Consider the following 17,886-nt stretch of genomic DNA (forward strand, 5'->3'; position numbering starts at 1 on the left):
ATCACAAAAAATCATCCAGAGCAGTATTAATGTTATGAGACCAACAGCAACAAGAACAGACAGCTATACCTTACATGCCAAGTTTTTCACATTTGGATCACAATACCACTTATCTATGACACACTAAATAGATATACATAAGAAATACTTACTAGAAGGTCTAGTTTGTTTAAAAATCTCTGCAAACATTTGAAGGTCTGCTATCTAGCCACTTACGTTTTATCTCTTCCACCTTTTACAAATACATAGAGCAGTCCTAATACTCATATGAGACTGTTTATAATAAACCTCTTGAAATATGAAGCCAGCTACAAGTTAGGAGAGAAAAAAGCTGAGCAAAATAGGGACAAGATTTACAAAATCGTGAAAGCAGTTGATAAGGTGAGTGCAGAACTGCTATTTAACGATTCACAGTGCTTGAGCTAGGGCTGTTTCCTGTTGAAAATGGAAGGAAAATTGGAAATTGAGGAGAAAAGATAAAATCTGTATTTTTAATGTTATTGCTAGTGAACTACTGCAACTTGCTGCCAGAGAATGTTGGGTGCAAGTAGCATTTAATCAACTGTACTCATAGATAACAGCTCCATGAATGTCTAGATAATAAAGGGATGAGGCAGACATCCCTAAATTCAATGTATGTGGACTTCATAAGGGGAAGACACTAAAGAAATTGGCCAGGCTTATGTGGTATCCTTTAACAGTACATCCTACTTCCTCCATGGGAGGCCAAATGCTGGGCCAGAGAGACCCTGCTGAGATCCACTTGGGTATGTCTTCTGCTCTCTGATCTTTAAAATGTTTTGAAGTTCATTGTTTTGAAAGATAATAAACCTTCCAGGACAGAGCATCAATAATTTACAACACTGTTCACAGATGTGTCACAGGCCACCACCACTGAAAGGTGAATGCCTACCCAGAAAAAGCCAAAGCACAGACACCAGACACTAGAAAATATCTCATCTGCTAAATCCAGCAGCTCAAGGAAGTGAGGCTGCTGCTGCTCCATGCCCCCAGATCCAACCAGTAGCAAGGCTGAAAACGTTTTCCCAAGAGGGATATAGATCAAACACATGCCCCCCCGCCCCTCCCCCAAACATACATACATATATATGACTGGACGTACAGATATACAGATCCTGGACAGACACTCTGAGCACTCCTACCTTATCCTGCTCCTTGATCTGGCTAAGCAGGGCAAAGATCCACTAATGGAAATATTTCTATGTCTCCAAGGTGGATTTCACCAGCAGCTTGGCTCAGAAACTCAGTCTGCCCAATAGCCACCCCTAGATCCCAGACTCCTCAGTTGCTGCACCTGGACATATCCCTCAGGGTTGCAGCCCAACTCCAATTGCTGGTACAGAGCATTACACAATCCCCAGAAGCTTTTGCCCTGCATCCCCTAATGTGTCCCACACCCCCAGCCAGCAACACTGTTAGTCCAAACAGTGAACTGCAGAGCTGCTCCCCGACTCCACATGGTGACAGTTTCACTCCTGGACAAAGGCTGGGGCTCTGCAGGAACAGGCCTGAGAGGAGACTGGGCAGGATTACTCTTTCTCTGAATCCTTAATTTGTGTTTCTTCCTGCCCCTTTGCTCCTCTAAGCTGTGGAGATGACCTCTCATGCCTCTCCCATGACAGGCCCAGTAGTAACCTGGCAAAATTCTGTTTGGGCTCCCCACTCTGTGTCTGGGCATCCTCATGTATCACTGCAGTCAGTCATTCTTGAAATGCAATGAGTTTGCACCAGCTTTCTAAGCCCTAACACACAGATTAAATCTGCCACAGGTCATCTGTTTCTTAAACTAAGCAGTGATGATCAGTCTCTTTCCTCAGCATGTTGCTGGAAATCATCACATATTGCTCACCATAAACTGAGTACGGTTGTTAATGATTAGGTAAATGACATAAAGAACTAAGGGTTAGCACAGGCTGTGGTCAGCAATGTGCATGGCCCTGATGCTACAGCTTCAGCAATCTCATCAAGGTCAAGGCAGCTGCTTGAGTGGATAAAACAAAACCTTTTTGTCTCATCTGAAGTGGGACATTACAGACACAGCCCCTGATCTGCAGACAGACATGCCTGGGGCCTCATCCAGTGCCCAGCCCAACTGAGTCTTTTCACTGACACAGGAAGGCTTTGGACCAGCCTCTAGCATCACAATACTTTATTTACTTTCTATTTTATTTTTTTGGGGCTTGTTATTACCTCTCTGTTGGTCTTCTGTTCCATTAAGTTGTTTTTGTGCTTCTTCAATTTTGTCTGCAAGAAAGAGAGGTCACTATTAAAACACATATATGAAAAAGGCAAGATCGCAGTAAGTCATTTACTGAAATCAGTCTTGAAATATCTGTTTATATTTAGGAGTGATATCATTCATGTGTAACTATGTGGTACATTATGAGTAATACAACCATATAAAATTTTATCATGTTTTACCAGAGAGGCTATTGACATGTTAAATTACACGGAACCACTGAAAGAAAAGCACTGGCATCGGATCTGCAGTTAACAGCAAATCCCACTGCAGCTTCCTACCATCTATAATAATGTGTGCAGTCAGGGGACTCTTTGGAATAGGTATTATGGTGCATTACAGAGTGTTTTAATACATTTTTGAAAAATGCTGTTAGAGCAAGTCAATGTTGCATTAAACATAGTGAGAAGAACAGCAAACAGCATTTGCTAAGTGAAGCAATGGAGCCAATCCTCTCACATGGGAGCACAGGGGGTGAGTGGTAGCCCCCACCTTATTTCTTTGTGAAACAACCAGAAATTCCCAGATGCACAGAGCAGGAGCAAAAGGAGGCCCCGAGTCTTTTCTCCCAGTCTATCTTTGCAGTTCACTTGCTGCCCCTCAGACACACTGGTGTTGGAAGGAGAGCTGTGCTTCACCTGCTGTTGCACAGAAGCTCCCATGGAAAGGGGGAGTCCTTGTTCTGCATGTGTGCATGTTTGCATGTGCAGAGCAAGAAGCAAGAAAAGGTGTAACTGGACTGAATAAAAATTCAAGACCAAATCTTCTTTTGGTAGCAAACAGTCCTCTGAGTAGGTTCAGGATAAAAGGTTGTATTGGTAAGAAGTAGCAGCACTGGGAGAGGCTGAGCTCTCTTGGTGTCCTGAACATCAAACTATGGCCTGACTGACCAAGATCTGAGCTTGGAACGTGGCTTTCAGATGGCTTTCAGAAAATGGCCATTTTCTAAAATACCTGTGAAAACTTTTTTCCTTGTATTAGTTTTTTTCTTCTTTTCCCCTGGTGGGGTCAGTTTTTATTGAACTAAATTGAAAGAACAGAATGTAACTGGATTAATCCTAAATCTCCCAGACTCTATTGGTCCAACTCAAGAAATGCCAGACTTCATGGCTGCCATATACAAGAGGAGTATGACAGCTCTGCAAAGCCCTCACCTCTTTCTTTACAAGCATGGAGGCTTTACTCACTCTGACTTTTACAACACAAGCTTTCAAAAAAATGGATATTTCTTCAACACAATTCTTAAAAAGTGGGTTTAAATGACTTCTCTTTTATTTATCAGCTGAATCACTCAAGCATGTTGGAACCATTCATTCACAGTTGAAGTCTGGTACGGTTTCTCAATTCTTTCCTCCCCAGAACCAAATAATTACAACTGAATCAAACTCTTGCAGCTTTTAAGACTGAGTTTTGTTGATCTCGCTCTGGTTCTGCATTTCTGTTTTTCAGAACAAGTACCAGGTTTCCCTTCTCATTAAAGCTCAGTAATTTTTCTGTTGTACATGTCCCAGAGAACGGACCAGAACATCTCACAAGGGTGCTAACTGACTCCCAAAGCTTCTCATGAGAAAGAAAGACACCACGGCAATTTGAAAAGCCAAACTTTTTCCTTCTTCCCCTGGGGTTAGTGAGACATGCATACATATTTAATGGGAAGTTTTATCACATTTTCTTTTATACTGACTTACTGACTGCTGAAGACTAACACAACTCAAAAAGAGCACAATCCTTCACCATCTCTTTACCACGCCAGTTATGCAGGCTTACTTTAAACACAGAAGACTCAATATTTAATGCTTTCCTGGATTTAATATTACAGCTGAAATATTAAATGTATTCATATATATTTTTTTTTGTATAGAAAGGGATGTAAATAACCATTTCCAACGAAAAAAGGAGGAAATGTAAACAAAGCACCTTTTATATACGTGTGACTAATATTCTCAGAGGAAAATGTATCTAGCAATCTTATACGGTTTTTCCACAGACTATTGCTTTACAGGTGATAGAAATAAGCAATTTACAAAGTTGCAGGACAGTTGATAAAATATATGAACACACTGGAAAAAAAATCAACAAATTACCCACGTAAATGGAGCTGGTAGGTTTTAGCAAAAGGCAACAAGAAATCAAATCTTTGATAGTTTGGCTCTCAAATTCACTTTCCCTATGTTAGAGATATATTTAATGCACAATACATGGTGTTTCTGTTCTCAGAGTAAATGTTTTGTCAACAAAACTTACATCTAAGTACATAGACAACTGCAGTTTTATTATTAAAATTATTATCTGCATATTTCACATAAATGCTACCAGAAATATATGCATTTACATTGACAATCATCCTACTTTTTAGAGAAAAATTACTTAAGTATTTCAGAATCACGCTACATGAGAATGCTAGAAAGATTAGAGGCTTTGATCTCCTTAACTGAATACTCTGTCTCTTATTGGAAAAAAAAAATTAGTTCCTATCAGTAATTCCCAACCATTCCTTTGTCAGACTGTAATCCCAAACAAAGAACCACAGATAACAGAAATAATAGCTAGGTAAACAGGTGACTGGTACACAGCCAGAAAGTCTCCTACACTTCCTGCCTCTCCTGATACATTTTCCCCAAGGAGTTATTTCTGCTGTGTGTGTTTCTTCATACCTATGGCGGTATCTCTGTGCAGAACAGTTTTGAACATTCTGAACACTGAAAAATCTTGGTGTTGGTGCTGGAAAACTAAAGCAGTGATCTGGACTGTAAATGAGACATGGGTATTAACATCAGTTTGGGGCTAAATGTTTTGTTAGGGCCTACATCCTCCTAATGGCCAGCATCACACGCTACCTGCTCTGGCTATTGCACCAAGGCATGTCCAAACCATTGTACAAAATCTGTGGCAGCTGCTTCCCACCCTGCTGCATTTTACAGACTGCTGTGTTTCAGGCTGGAGGGAAGAACTGGGTTATCCCTAAGGGCCCTGGAGCAGGTGGCAGGAGCAGGCTTAGAGCCAAGTACCCCAGCAACACCAAAAGGCAGCCTCCCCAGGTCTTCTGCCAACTCGCACGTACGCCAGCAATAACTTGCTAACAAATTTATATTATCCAGTCATCTCCTTCTCTTGTGTGCCATTAAATTAGCTGTATGTCAAACATCTTAAGGAAAATTATTTCTGACACCATACCACATTCTGTCATAATTATATTACAGGTGCTCTAATGGTACACACCTTTGAAAACGCTTTATAAGCAAAAAGACACCACACAAAAAATCATCTGTAAAGCCCAGGAGGAACTGAAAACCAAGAAGTCCTCTATTTAATTGCAAATAATATTATCCAATCCAATAATTGTTTGGTCTAATATTATTTCAGAATTAAACCTGCGTTACTGTCTAACCTGAACATTTTACAAAGGAAACATTTGCTTATCAATGAAATATTATCTACTTCTACTAGGATAAAATCATTTAACTAATGGGAATTTCTAGTACATGGTAGGTATAGCACTCTCTTCATTTCCCCTAAGAGCCAGAATAGTACATATCTTGACTACTTTACTGTAAGACCTAAGCCAATGGCCCCCAACCTTCAGCAGACAGCCTCCTGAAGTAGCACACATCTAGAAGCAAATGACAGTGACAGACACACTCTCACTGAAGATGGGATACTTCTCACCAAGCACTTACTAGTGGAGGTGCAATGAAAGAGGAAATCATCATATGCATGGCTGTAGAAAATGGAGATTTCATGTGACAGCACTGCAATGAGCCACAGAGCCAGCTCTTGGCCATCCCAGGCAGGTGCATACCACAAAAATGCAAATCACAAGTAGCATCCTGAAATGATTTTATTTATACATTATAGATATAAATTATACACACACACACCTGCATATGCGTAAAAGAAAATGAAACAACGTGTACAATGGCTTTTCTTATTCCAGCATGAAATCTTCTCACGTTATTCTCCACCACAGCTCTCCCAGCAGGTATCTGCTGTGTGGAAATACCATCAAATTCCTTGAGGTTTTAAATATGTAATGTAACTGTGCTTTTTAGGAATGCAAGGAAGGAGACTAGCGTGCAGTAAAATATGCTTCTTGTTTTACACACCTCCTGCTGTGACAGATCATTACAAGGATACCAACAGTCTGAATTAGATATGGTGGCACTGTGGTGGGGTTTTAAATGAAAAAGTAAACCAGATTTTTCAACAGCTTTACAGTCTCTATTTTTGGTCTTCACTGAGAGATAGAACCTCGGAGATTTTAATTAATTCATAAATAAAATGTAGTTTACAGGGTTTTTTCCAAAGAGATTATCCCAATAATGTATAAAACCCTGAATATGTCTAGCATTCTATGTATCAGATATGCATTACAAATTTTCAGAGAGATCTTAAAGGCCTCACTTATATGGTGAGTTAAGGAAAATAAAGATTTATTAACTTCGGCAGGGAAAGCAGAAATACTGAAAGGTGTGAGGTTGGCAAAGTATAAAACCAGTAACTTATGACAGCAATTTAAGCTGGAGCACACTATATTTTCTAGTGAAGTGTTTGTGGGTTTGGTTTGTTTCATCTCTCTAGGGCTTTTTTCCAGTGACAAGTGTCCCCACAGCAGCATAATGAGATGACTGTCCTGTTGAACAAGTCACCTCGCCCCACACAATGACAGCACACAGAGGAATTAAGTCACTGAGGAAGACCTACTTTTAAGCCTCCAGGAAAGCTTACAAGGGAGTGGTTGGTGTAAGTTCATTAAGTTCTTGCAAAGCACCCTAACAGGAGGATTTTTCATGCACATATTTGCATGTGTCTGTATCACTGCAAATACAGGGATTTTTTGGCTTATTATTTAAGATGTACAGTTGCTGCTCTGAAACAATAAATGTTTTGTTGCATTTGTTTTTTTAATCACAAATACTCTGTTTATGGGGAACTGGAAAATTAGCAGATTTAGACCATTGTGGATGCTGAAAACAGGCTATGACATCAAAACTTAAAAAAAATACAAGCTTATATCTTGCCTGAAAGGCTAGAGTTATATCTTCAAGTATTTAACCAAAACAACTGGAAGGAAAATATCGGCATATTTTTTCCCCTTCAGTTAAAGACAAGAACAATTCTCAGGCCTTAGGCCTGAGTCATCCTAAAAATACCTCCTGCAAAACAGCTTCAGATGACAGCAGATTTTCTTCTCGCTTTCTCATAAATCGCACTCTCTCTTACCTTGCTGCATCAGAAGACATTTGAAAAGTAATCTAGAAAATCCCTTTGCATTTGTTTTAAGATAGACACAAAGAAAGAAGTCACTTCAATTATTTTTTTCTTGCACTGATCATCTAGATCAGGAGCAGAAAAGAAAATCAAAGCGACAAAATATTCTTCAGCTGAAGTACATTAATGCAATCAGTCTGTATGCACTGGGCAATATTACTGAAAACAACTGTCAATGTGTTTTTATTTGGGGGGGAGAGGGCTGTGCACAGCTTAAGAAAAATACTTAAGAAAGTACAAAATGCTGCATTTTCCACCACTATAAATTCAGAGAGCAAGTGAAAAGAAGCCGAGTCCCTGCATGAAAATCTCAGTCTTCAGACTATCGAAACCCACCAGGCTCATGTGCAAGTAACAAAGTGCTTCACATTTCACTGGATGAGAAGTGTGCCTGAAAGCATTTTTTATTAAATAAATTAAAAAAAACAAATTAAAAAAATACCCTGAGCACCAGACAGGTGGTGCAGAATGGCACATCTTATGAATCATAGAATGGTTTGGGTTGAAAAGAGCCCTTAGAGATCATTTAATTCCAGCCCCCCAGCCACAGGCAAAGACACTTTCCACTAAAGCCCTAGCCAGCCTGGCCTTGAACATCTCCAGGGCTCAGATTTGACACGGAGGACCCGAGCCCAGCCCCGCATCCCATGTGAGCCATTTCACACCTCCCCCAGAGGAAAGACCCTCTGCTGCTGGAAGCAGCAGTGCCCATGCAGTGCAGGCAGGGCAGGAAGGGCAGCCACATGAAGCCAACGAACGACGCAAAGATGATGCAAGCTTGGCGCATTTCCCAGATGGCAGGTTCCCTTGGCACAGGAGGCAGTGTTCAATCCCAAGGCACCCTGCCTGCAGCTGTGGGTACCCACCTGGGACTGGGGAGCATGCAGAAGCACCCACGCTCCACTGCAAAGGGGCTGTGATGCTTGTCTTTCCCTTTTGCTAGGAGGAGGAAAGGCTCTTTACAACCTGCTAAAACAACAACGCTGTCGTCCTAATGTGTTTTGGTTAACTGAGACGAATCCCAAGACTTCCTTTAACCAGCTCATTAAGAAAAAGTAAAGAAAAAAACCCCTAACCCAAAACCCCAGTCTTGTCTGTACAAGGAGCCCATTAGGTTAATTGGGAGGCGGTGCAGCCGGTGGGATGCTGCCTCTTGGGGAGCGTGGAGGCTCGGCAGGCCCCTGCACGTCCCCACACTGCAGGAGAGCCTCCAAGCCTGAAACCCAACCAGCCAGGCCGGGGTCCTGACTGCACCCTGGGCATGGCAGCACTGTCCCTCTGTGCTGGAGGAGGGGACCCTGCACCCAGGGGTGCAAGGGCTGGCAGACACAGGCAGCTGAGGATGCCTTTGATGGCCCCAAGTTTCCACCACCGCCCTCCTGCCACAAAGTGAACACCTTCAAAGCTGGCAGGCAGCAGCAAGAAGGCATTGCATGAAACCCACTGGACCAGGCACTCTTCTCACTCAGATTTAAATCTACTTTTAATTAGAAACCACTCTTCTGTCCCCATACACTTCCTTTTTCCAGTTTAATGAGAAACACTCAAGATTAAAAGGAAGAGATCAGATGAGGAAAGACAGTCTTTTCATCTTTATAATTTCATACTGTGGGAACTTGACACTTTTTGGCATATGGTTTGTTTTGTGGTTTCTCCTTCCCAGTTGGGGCTTAGAGAATCACAGCACCACAGCTTAGTGAATTGCCAAATGATGAGCCTGATAACTGATAGCATGGATGTCCCCAGCCTATCAAAAATGGAAGGTAAAACAGATTAAATCTCAAGTTTGTCCAGTACTACTGGGTCTGAAGATTGTTTTTACAGCTGTAAGAGAGGGGGGAAAAAAGACCTCTTAAAAATGATGCAAATTCAAAACTCTTAACAACTAGTAGGATGATGCAGCAGCAGTCATCCTATTAATAGCTATAAACTACCTTTTTAAACATCTAAAATGAGACTTTAAACAATTTAAAATGCTCCACTAGTCATTATAACCTTGACTAATGACCTGTTTGATCAGTTTTTCAGAAAAATTTGATGCATTTTCATTTTAATGTCAACTTTGAATGCTCATCACACTCCCTGCCATATATAATTATTTGCATTTAAAAATGAAGAACTCATGACAGATACTTTATATAACCCTGTTGAAAACAGAAAATGAAAATCTTCCTTTTATTATTCTTCATTTTAAGAAAAAAAGATGCTCGTATATTTGAAAATACAATCTGTAATCTCCAGTTTAAATTTGTATCAGCAATGATCTGCTGTACTGTATATACAATAAAACAGTCAATGCAAAGGCTGTATGTAAATTAAATATATAAAGGCTTTTTCCTTGCCATCACATATATTACTCAAATATGGTAAGGGCTCCTGATGAGGTTGGCAAGGTGTATGTGCATAAATTACATAAGCACTTTACATATGAACCCAAACTCTGTCCCTGTGTCATTTCTTTGTTATTGGGGAGCTTTCAATCTTGTGTTTGTTTGTTTGTTTCCATGATTTGAATTTTTTATTATGAGGCTTCTACACTCATTAAAAACTGAGCACAGGAGGGGATGGGGAGGAAGAGAATTTTTGGATGACTGTCGCCTTACAGAAGGATATAGCAAACAGCGAGGCACCTGTGGGGAGAGGCACAGTAGCTGCCAAGCATAAGATTTCAGAAGTGTAGGTGAAGTATCTTCAGAAATACCTCCTGCCTGGCACCTTCTCAGCCTGCGTAAGCCAACGCACAAGGGTGGCACTTGCCAGGGCCAGCTCCTTTCCACCGGCCCCACAAAGCCAGGTGATCCTGCATCCTGTGTGTGCTTCTGAGAGCACCCAGCTGAGTCGCCACAGATAATTCCTTTACACATTGTCTCCCTCCGGTACCGAATTACAAACACAAGTACTGATTGCATTTCATTTGCATAGCTCCTAATTAGCCATCTAGCACAATAATTACCCCCTCGCTATGCTGATCCTAGGGCATTGTTCTATCCCACTGCCAAATTTCAGCTGCCTACCTAGGACAGGGTGATTATTATCACTAAAATCTGCATAATAATTACTTAACAGCCTCTAGGGTATTCACTGTTCACAAGTTTTGGCTTTCTGGTGTTTTTTCTATACCTAACCCAGTATCAGTGTTAGAAGTTAAAATATTAAAGCCATAGTTGCTGTAGTTCACCACCTTGTCCAAGCTGCAGCTAGGAGCACCTTCATGACTTCTGCACTGAGACAGGTTCCCTCCCTTGGCAGGTTTACTGGCCTATGAACTGTCGTCTCCAAATTGGAAAAAGGAGAGGTTTTCAATTATATATATATATCTGTACATGTATATGTGTGTGTATATATATATATATTTATATATATATAATTTTTTTTTTAAGTCACACACAGAAATTAAATAAATGCCAGTGAAATAACTGAAACCATTAAAAAAAAAGCAACAAACCAAACTGACAGCTTTTCTACTCACTGGAAACATATAAAAAATAATAATATGTGGAATCCAAAAGATTTCGTTAAATTCTGTATTTTCTCAAATGCAGATCCTAAACCAAAGCAACAAACAGTGAACCAGCCACTCCCCAGACAAACAGGGGAAAAAGTTTCTATGCATCTGTCTGATACTCCAAAAGTACTTGTTCTCAGCTGCATGGCTGGTGAAGGAGGGCTTGCTCAACAGAAAAAGGCACAAAACTGGTTCAACAGGTAGAACAACACCAAGAGTTGGTGTTTCATCACCTGAGACAACAGTGTAGAGGCTTTCTGCAAGTTCTCTGAGAGGTCAAACTTCTCTGTAATTTCTTCCTCTATTTCTGGACTTCCTCAAACAATATTGAGTTTACAAGGCAGACATCAGGTAAGTAGATTCATTCAGCACAGGGAACCTACATCACCAACAACCCTGTTTAAGCAGAGATTAACTTTCTTAAGATTAGCGTATACCCTTGAAAATTATCGCTTTACCAAGATTCTAAAGTGTCTTCAGAAATGGTTTAAAATATGAGATCTTTAGTAGGACTTTGGATACTGAAGTTCTTACAATTACCTGATATTAAGATGGACAATAAATAGTACTGCTGGCTAAGGAAAAATGAAGTTTTTGATGACAAACAAGACAAGCCAGAAGTCTAGCCCATCTTGCCTCCAACAGAAGTTGACAGCATAAGCTGAGGGAAAAGCAGAAGAGTAAGTAGCAGATTCTGAAACCAGGCAGCTCTGAAGTGAGCCGCAGGAGCTGTTCTTGAAATTCATGGGTCCCACAGATTATTCCTACATTAATTTCTCCGAGTATCATTTGAATCCATGGGAGCTTTTCATACTGAATCTATGTAAACTTTTCACATCTTTCTTCAAACTCCAAACGGCTTCATCTACTTGAGTCATTCCTTACACAAAAACTGTTCAACAGACTTATGACCTTTGGCAGCTTTTGCAGTGTTATTTTATACTCTTTGGAGGTGGAAGTGAAGAGGGGAAAAACAATTAGAAGAAAGACATCAGAGTCGATCCCACTGTTAGAGATGAGGGCACAGATGCTACCATGACAGATATGTTTTTCTGTACCTCTGCCATAGATATTCCTAATGCTTTATTTGCTTCTTGACAGCTAGCGAGTATACAGTTGACTTTGCCACACAAATACATGACCCCAAGATCTCATGCCCAAGTGCTAACAAGCAACTCAATTTAAATGAAGAGTTTAAATAATTTTCCTGTGGACATCACTTCACATTTATCTGCCCTGAATTTCATTTGTCATTTTTGCAATTTGGTTGCACAGCAACCTAATGTCATTTTGAAATCCTGTGCAATTTCATTTGCATCTTCATCTTCACCTCCCTTGATCACTTCCATCAAATCAGCAACACTGTCACTTCATTATTCCTGCTCTTTTCCTGGATCACTCAAGCGAATGGGAATCGACAGTAGCACATTTCTATTAACTGTAAAACAGAAGGCAATGTTTGTCTGCTAAGGAGCAGGTATTGACTGCAAAATGTGTAAATATCAGACTCAGTAAATTTACACACAAGGGATTTTTCTGCTGGGGTATGTTGGGGGAGTTCACTTGGTACTGTGTCTTCTTTAAAACTTTGCCCTTATTTCCAACTGCCTTTATTTCCAACTGTCTTTAAAATCCAGCCAGCCCAAACAAACACTGTCATCCCTTCACCATGTATAGCCCAAGGTACAAAGCACCTCTGGTTCTCTGCCTCCAGCCACCCTGCCCACTCCTTCCTCACCAGCTCCTGCCTGTGCTGGAGCATCTTCATGTGATACTGCAACAACTGGAGTGACTCTGACACACAGCTTGGGCCCTTGCCGCACCGAAGGGCAGCTGCCTTCTTATGCTATGCTGTAAATTCCCTTCCAACAGGGCTGTAAAATCACACCTTCGAATTCAAAATCACTCTTTCAGCATGACTGAACATTAAACTCAAAGTTTTTCATTAACTTGACTAAGGTATCTCATTTTTTTGCTTATTTGTTTATCCAAGAACTTACTAAGTCTTAATGTCAGTCTAACATATGAACTGTCATACTAACTGTCATCAGTGAGTCTTAGTGCTCACTGAAAAAACCAAAAAAACCTAAAAATCCACAATTCGCTTGCTATACTAGACCTTGCTCTACAGACTTTGTAAGCTTATTTTTACATAGTAATTTTCTATTTTTGCCCTGAATTTCACATGCCAAATAAAATGTTACTAGCTACAGCTTTAAAGTGAAAAAACAACATCAGAAACTGGATTCATAAAATGAAAAACATCTTTGAAAAGATAGTCAATACAAGCTGATGTAGAACTAGGTGTACCTGAAACACAAAACTTTAGCAAAGGCACAAAGATATGACATTTTTAATGTTAACAGTGTGCTGCAGCCATGAACAGGGGCTTAGCCACTTTAAGAGGCTTACAAACCAAACAACCCTAGGGATTTCATGTTCTTTTCTCTGGGCAAATTATAAATTGGTGGTAATAAATATACATATGAAGCTAATATCTCAATTCAGTGACTGATTTTACTGTTTTCCTCTATCTGCTCCCATCCTCCTTCAAGACCTGAGTCAAAAAACAGGTCTAAAGTATCCCAAAGAGCACTTGGGTCTTTTCCAATCCAAGCTGTCTTCCTGACGAAGATGGCAGGAGTGAGGATAAAGCATCTCTCCAGATCATGCGCTACCTGGGTTTAGGCAGACCCTAAGCAGAGCAAGTTAGCTGTGTGGTGATTACCCTACATCACCCAAATTTTCCCAGACACACCCCAAGGAATGACTTGGGGAAGGAGGGGACCAATCAGCAGGCTTTCAGTGAGGAAATCAGGCGTGCCAGGGAGATGTTTGGTACTGAAAGGACAGTTCACATCATTATGAAGGGATAATTTCTGCTCACAACCACACAGCAGCCTGCTGAAGCTGTGCTTGGCTTTAAGCACCAAGCTGTTACCCTACAAACCACATGAGCCATTTTCAAGCTCCCCTCTGCTTCTCTTCTCAAAAAGATTTCTGCTTGGAGCAGGATTGTGCTGGTCCCAAAGTACTTGTTAAAACCTGTCTCCAGCACAACCAGCTCTGTCTCTCCTCCTCCATGCCTGCTCCAGCTGGAACCAGGAGCCAAGAGGGGAGGCTGGCCCCAGGGCTACCACTGCTGCAGCCTCCCTGCTCCTGGCCCCACCTACAGGCACCCTGCCCAGCCTGGCTCACCCATAGGGACAGCAGTGCCCTTGTCCCTGACCACTGCAAGAAGTCAAAAGTGCTCAGATCATACAAATCCAGTAAAAGGGAATGGAGACAACTGAATTTATACAGAAAGGGAATAGAACAGTGAAATCTTTAATCAATCTTCCAAAGCAGAGTCCCAACCAAAATGATTTTTCTTTCTCTCTCTTCAAGGAGGGCTGAGAGTTTTTAAAATATTTGCCCTAGCTGGTAATCAGCATGAAATCTGAAAAAAAAAAAACCCTGAAATGCTGTTTTTCTCCTTCCCCAAGAAAGATAATACATTCCTTCCCAGGTAATAAAAGAAAGGAGGCTGAAGTTTCTGGCATTCCTTTTTTGATAATCTTCAAGATACCCTTGGATAAGAAATCAGCTCTTGAAAAAAAAATATCCTGGAATACTGACACTGTAAATTTAACTAATTGACTTTTATACAAAAAACTAATTATTACAAGTAGCTGAGAAGGTTTTGTTCAGTGAATAAATAACAGAAAACAAATATGGCAGTGCAGATAGTTACGTGTATTATTAATATGCTATGAAGTGTGTTGAAAGATGAAGAAACAATTTATTTTATAGATGAATTCATATTTACCTCATCCCACAAGAAGTACAGCTCCTATTGCTATGGCACAGCAACCTACTATGAATTATTAAAAAAAAACCAAAAACCAACAAGTAAAATCTCCACCGATTGAAAACCCAGCCCTCTTCCCCTCTTTTTCTAGGCTTAGTGGTGAAATTTTCTTTCTGTACTTGCAAGCTTAGGAAGATAATTAATGAGCTACTTCTTAAACACCTACGAAATGATGGCACTCTGCAATGTGAACATCACCCAAGTGTTTTTTCTCTGTTTTATTTAGAATTCACGCTCAATTTTGTGCTGTCTGATTGAAGATGAGGAGGCGGTGAGGAACGTGGGGGAGAAAGCCACAGCAAGCTGCTGCACACACCATCCTGATCCTGCATTTGGAAGTGAACAATTCAGCCTGGAGGGAGCTTACTTCAACAACCATGTGCCAAAGTGAACATCCAAGGATTTCAAGTCCTCAAATAATTTTTCTTTGGCCTTTAACATAATGATTTTAGATTAGTCAACCCTGCGCTACAACAAAGCAGAAAGAATTACATCCAACTTTCTTAACTAGTTTACAGTAAGATTTTTTTGTTTTGTTGGAACAATGACTTCTGGAAAATTTGGTGTGTGGGAGAAGAGATTATCAGAATGTGACACTTGACTAAAACAATGCAAACAAAAACCCAGTAGAATGTCCTGAAACTGCTTTTTGGTTTTGTTTTTATTAAGTTTATTCGGACATTTTCTCGGTAGCACTAAAATTAATGATTCAAGAAACAGCCCCAAATTTCCTGAAATATTCAGATTTTAAAGGGCATGTCCTCCCTACCCCTATATATACTCTAATCTATTTATTTCAGTTTTAGATGTTGTACCTATTTACAGAAGTTATTTTCTCTTTTTTTTTTTCAACAGGTCAGCTAAAATAAATTCCTGCTTTTAGTTTCCATGTTTCCTGGCAGAGAAAGGCTAACTGAGACAAAAATTGTGCATGGTTAATAGGAAGAAAAGAAACATTGGAAACTTCGCTTGCATAAGGAAGGGAAGGAGGACAGAGAATAAAGCCAACTGGATGACCTCTCTTGCTCTCTGATTTCTCTTCTCTGAGGAGGTTCACAGTGACTGGTAAACCAATGAGTCTCCTGGGCCTGAGCACCTGGAGTTGTGTTGAGGGAAAAGGCTTGGCCAACTTCTCATTAAAGCTTACATCTTGAACATTTCCACCGAGCTGAGAAATCATAGTGATGGCCTGCCGAGGAACAAATGTTGCTTCCCTAAGACTTACTCTTCTCCCCTTATAATCTTCTCCAAATTCACTTTGTTTGTTGTTAAAAACCATCACACAGAACTGCTGGAATGACTGGATTTTCTAGCACAGAAGAAACAGGAGAAAGGCTGTGCTCTGTGCTCCTCAGCCTCGCTCAGGTTTTCTCTCTTGCCAACCCCTCCTCAGCCAAGAATCACAGAGCAAGACCAAGTTCCTCCCACCTACTGCCACCAGATTCACCTGGTGCTGATATTTAGGGCTGTGAGTCATGGGCATCCTCCAAATGCACAGATCTGTTATTGCCCATGTGAACTACAGTAGGTTAAAGGCTTCTGATGGCTCTGACTTAAAGGGAGACCTCATTTTCCTCTCTTTCTTTATGGTTCTCAAAAATAGAAATAGTTTGCTCCATGTGGAGACTGATGAAAGAAGGAAAGGACATATCAGAACAAAGGCAGTATAAAAGATAGCACAGGGAAAAAAAGAAGAAAAATATTATTAAATACAATACAAGGCATAAAAAAGAGGATACACTGTAGAAATGATGCACTGAAATGATTGCCTTCTTTCGCTTCCTTTTTCCTGAGAAAATGGTAGATCAGTTCATATTTTGAGGAATCTACTTAGAAATCACAGCAACTAGGAAAATACTAAACACATGATTTCCCATTTCCTTTCCCTTTTTAACAAAACACTGGACAATATTTTATCAGTGATTAAATTTAATTAAAATAAATACTCTTACAGCAGATGACCCGATGCTTTCATATCTTTGGCAGTCATTCTGTACAGCTTCTACAATTCATAAATACAAACTGAATAATCTTGGGTTAATCCTGAGACAAGACTAACCAATTTCTTATAGATTGTCAAGTATTTGGGTTTTGGTTTCATGCTGTAGAATAAATTTTAAGCACAGAATACTTTCAGAGAAACAAATAAAAGAATAAATCAACCAACCACATCCAAAAGTCAACAACACACCCCACACCCTTTCCGTTCATATCAAGTTTACGGTTTAGGTATTTAAATACTTCAGTTTTCATTTAATCATTTTAGTAATTACTTTCCAACCATATTAAACTGAGACAGTTTTATTTTAAAGAACTTCCAGAAATTATGCTTTATTTAAATTGAATACTCAAGCACTATTCAGTAACAACTCAAGCCAAGATTCAGTAACAGAATCCAACCTTAATTGCCAATTATCAACTGGATAAAATTTTCACACCCCTAGTAGATGATCTTTATGATTTTGGTGGCTCTAATTTCATTACCTCACATGCTACAGTAAACAAAAGATTTGGAAATTATCACTCCAGATTTAGCATAAAAGCAAGGACAAACCCAGTGGCACTCATTAAATACCCCTTGAAAAATTAGGATTTAAATATGGAAAAACAGACAGAGTTTTAAAATTATTACCAGTATACAGTTCTAAGCATGCAGATAGTTTAATTTCCTGGCTTAATTCCTGGCTGAACTACAGGCTGTCATATGGTACCTTGCCAGTCACCTCCTTACAGGACAGCTGGAGGAATGCAACCCAACCAGCACATTAGCAGCCTAAACTTTGGACTATGGGAAAGTGTTTGTAACCTGGAATGCTGTGTTACAACAAGAATGCTAAGGTAAAAAGCCACAGTCAAAGCACTGAAATACATAAAGAGAGAAATAGGTCAAATCCCTGTACCTTTTTAAACTACTCATAACATTCAATTTATGACCTTTTGGTCTGTGGCACTGAAGAACTGACCTGCAGGTCTTGATGATTCTCTGAAAATAACCACATAGCA

The 17,886-nt window shown here is 40.1% G+C and overlaps 1 protein-coding gene across 3 annotated transcripts in view; it reads right to left on the reverse strand.

The window, feature by feature from the left end:
- HIVEP1 (HIVEP zinc finger 1) overlaps positions 1-17,886 on the reverse strand; it is a 126,987-nt gene that overhangs the window by 56,882 nt on the left and 52,219 nt on the right. For all 3 annotated transcript variants that reach the window (XM_066558430.1, XM_066558422.1, XM_066558415.1), the window contains one exon: positions 2,212-2,265. In XM_066558430.1, the coding sequence (XP_066414527.1) occupies positions 2,212-2,265 (54 nt within the window). The remainder of the gene's footprint in view (positions 1-2,211; positions 2,266-17,886) is intronic.

Source organism: Molothrus aeneus, chromosome 1 (genome assembly GCF_037042795.1).
Source record: "Molothrus aeneus isolate 106 chromosome 1, BPBGC_Maene_1.0, whole genome shotgun sequence".
Lineage (NCBI taxonomy): Eukaryota > Metazoa > Chordata > Aves > Passeriformes > Icteridae > Molothrus > Molothrus aeneus.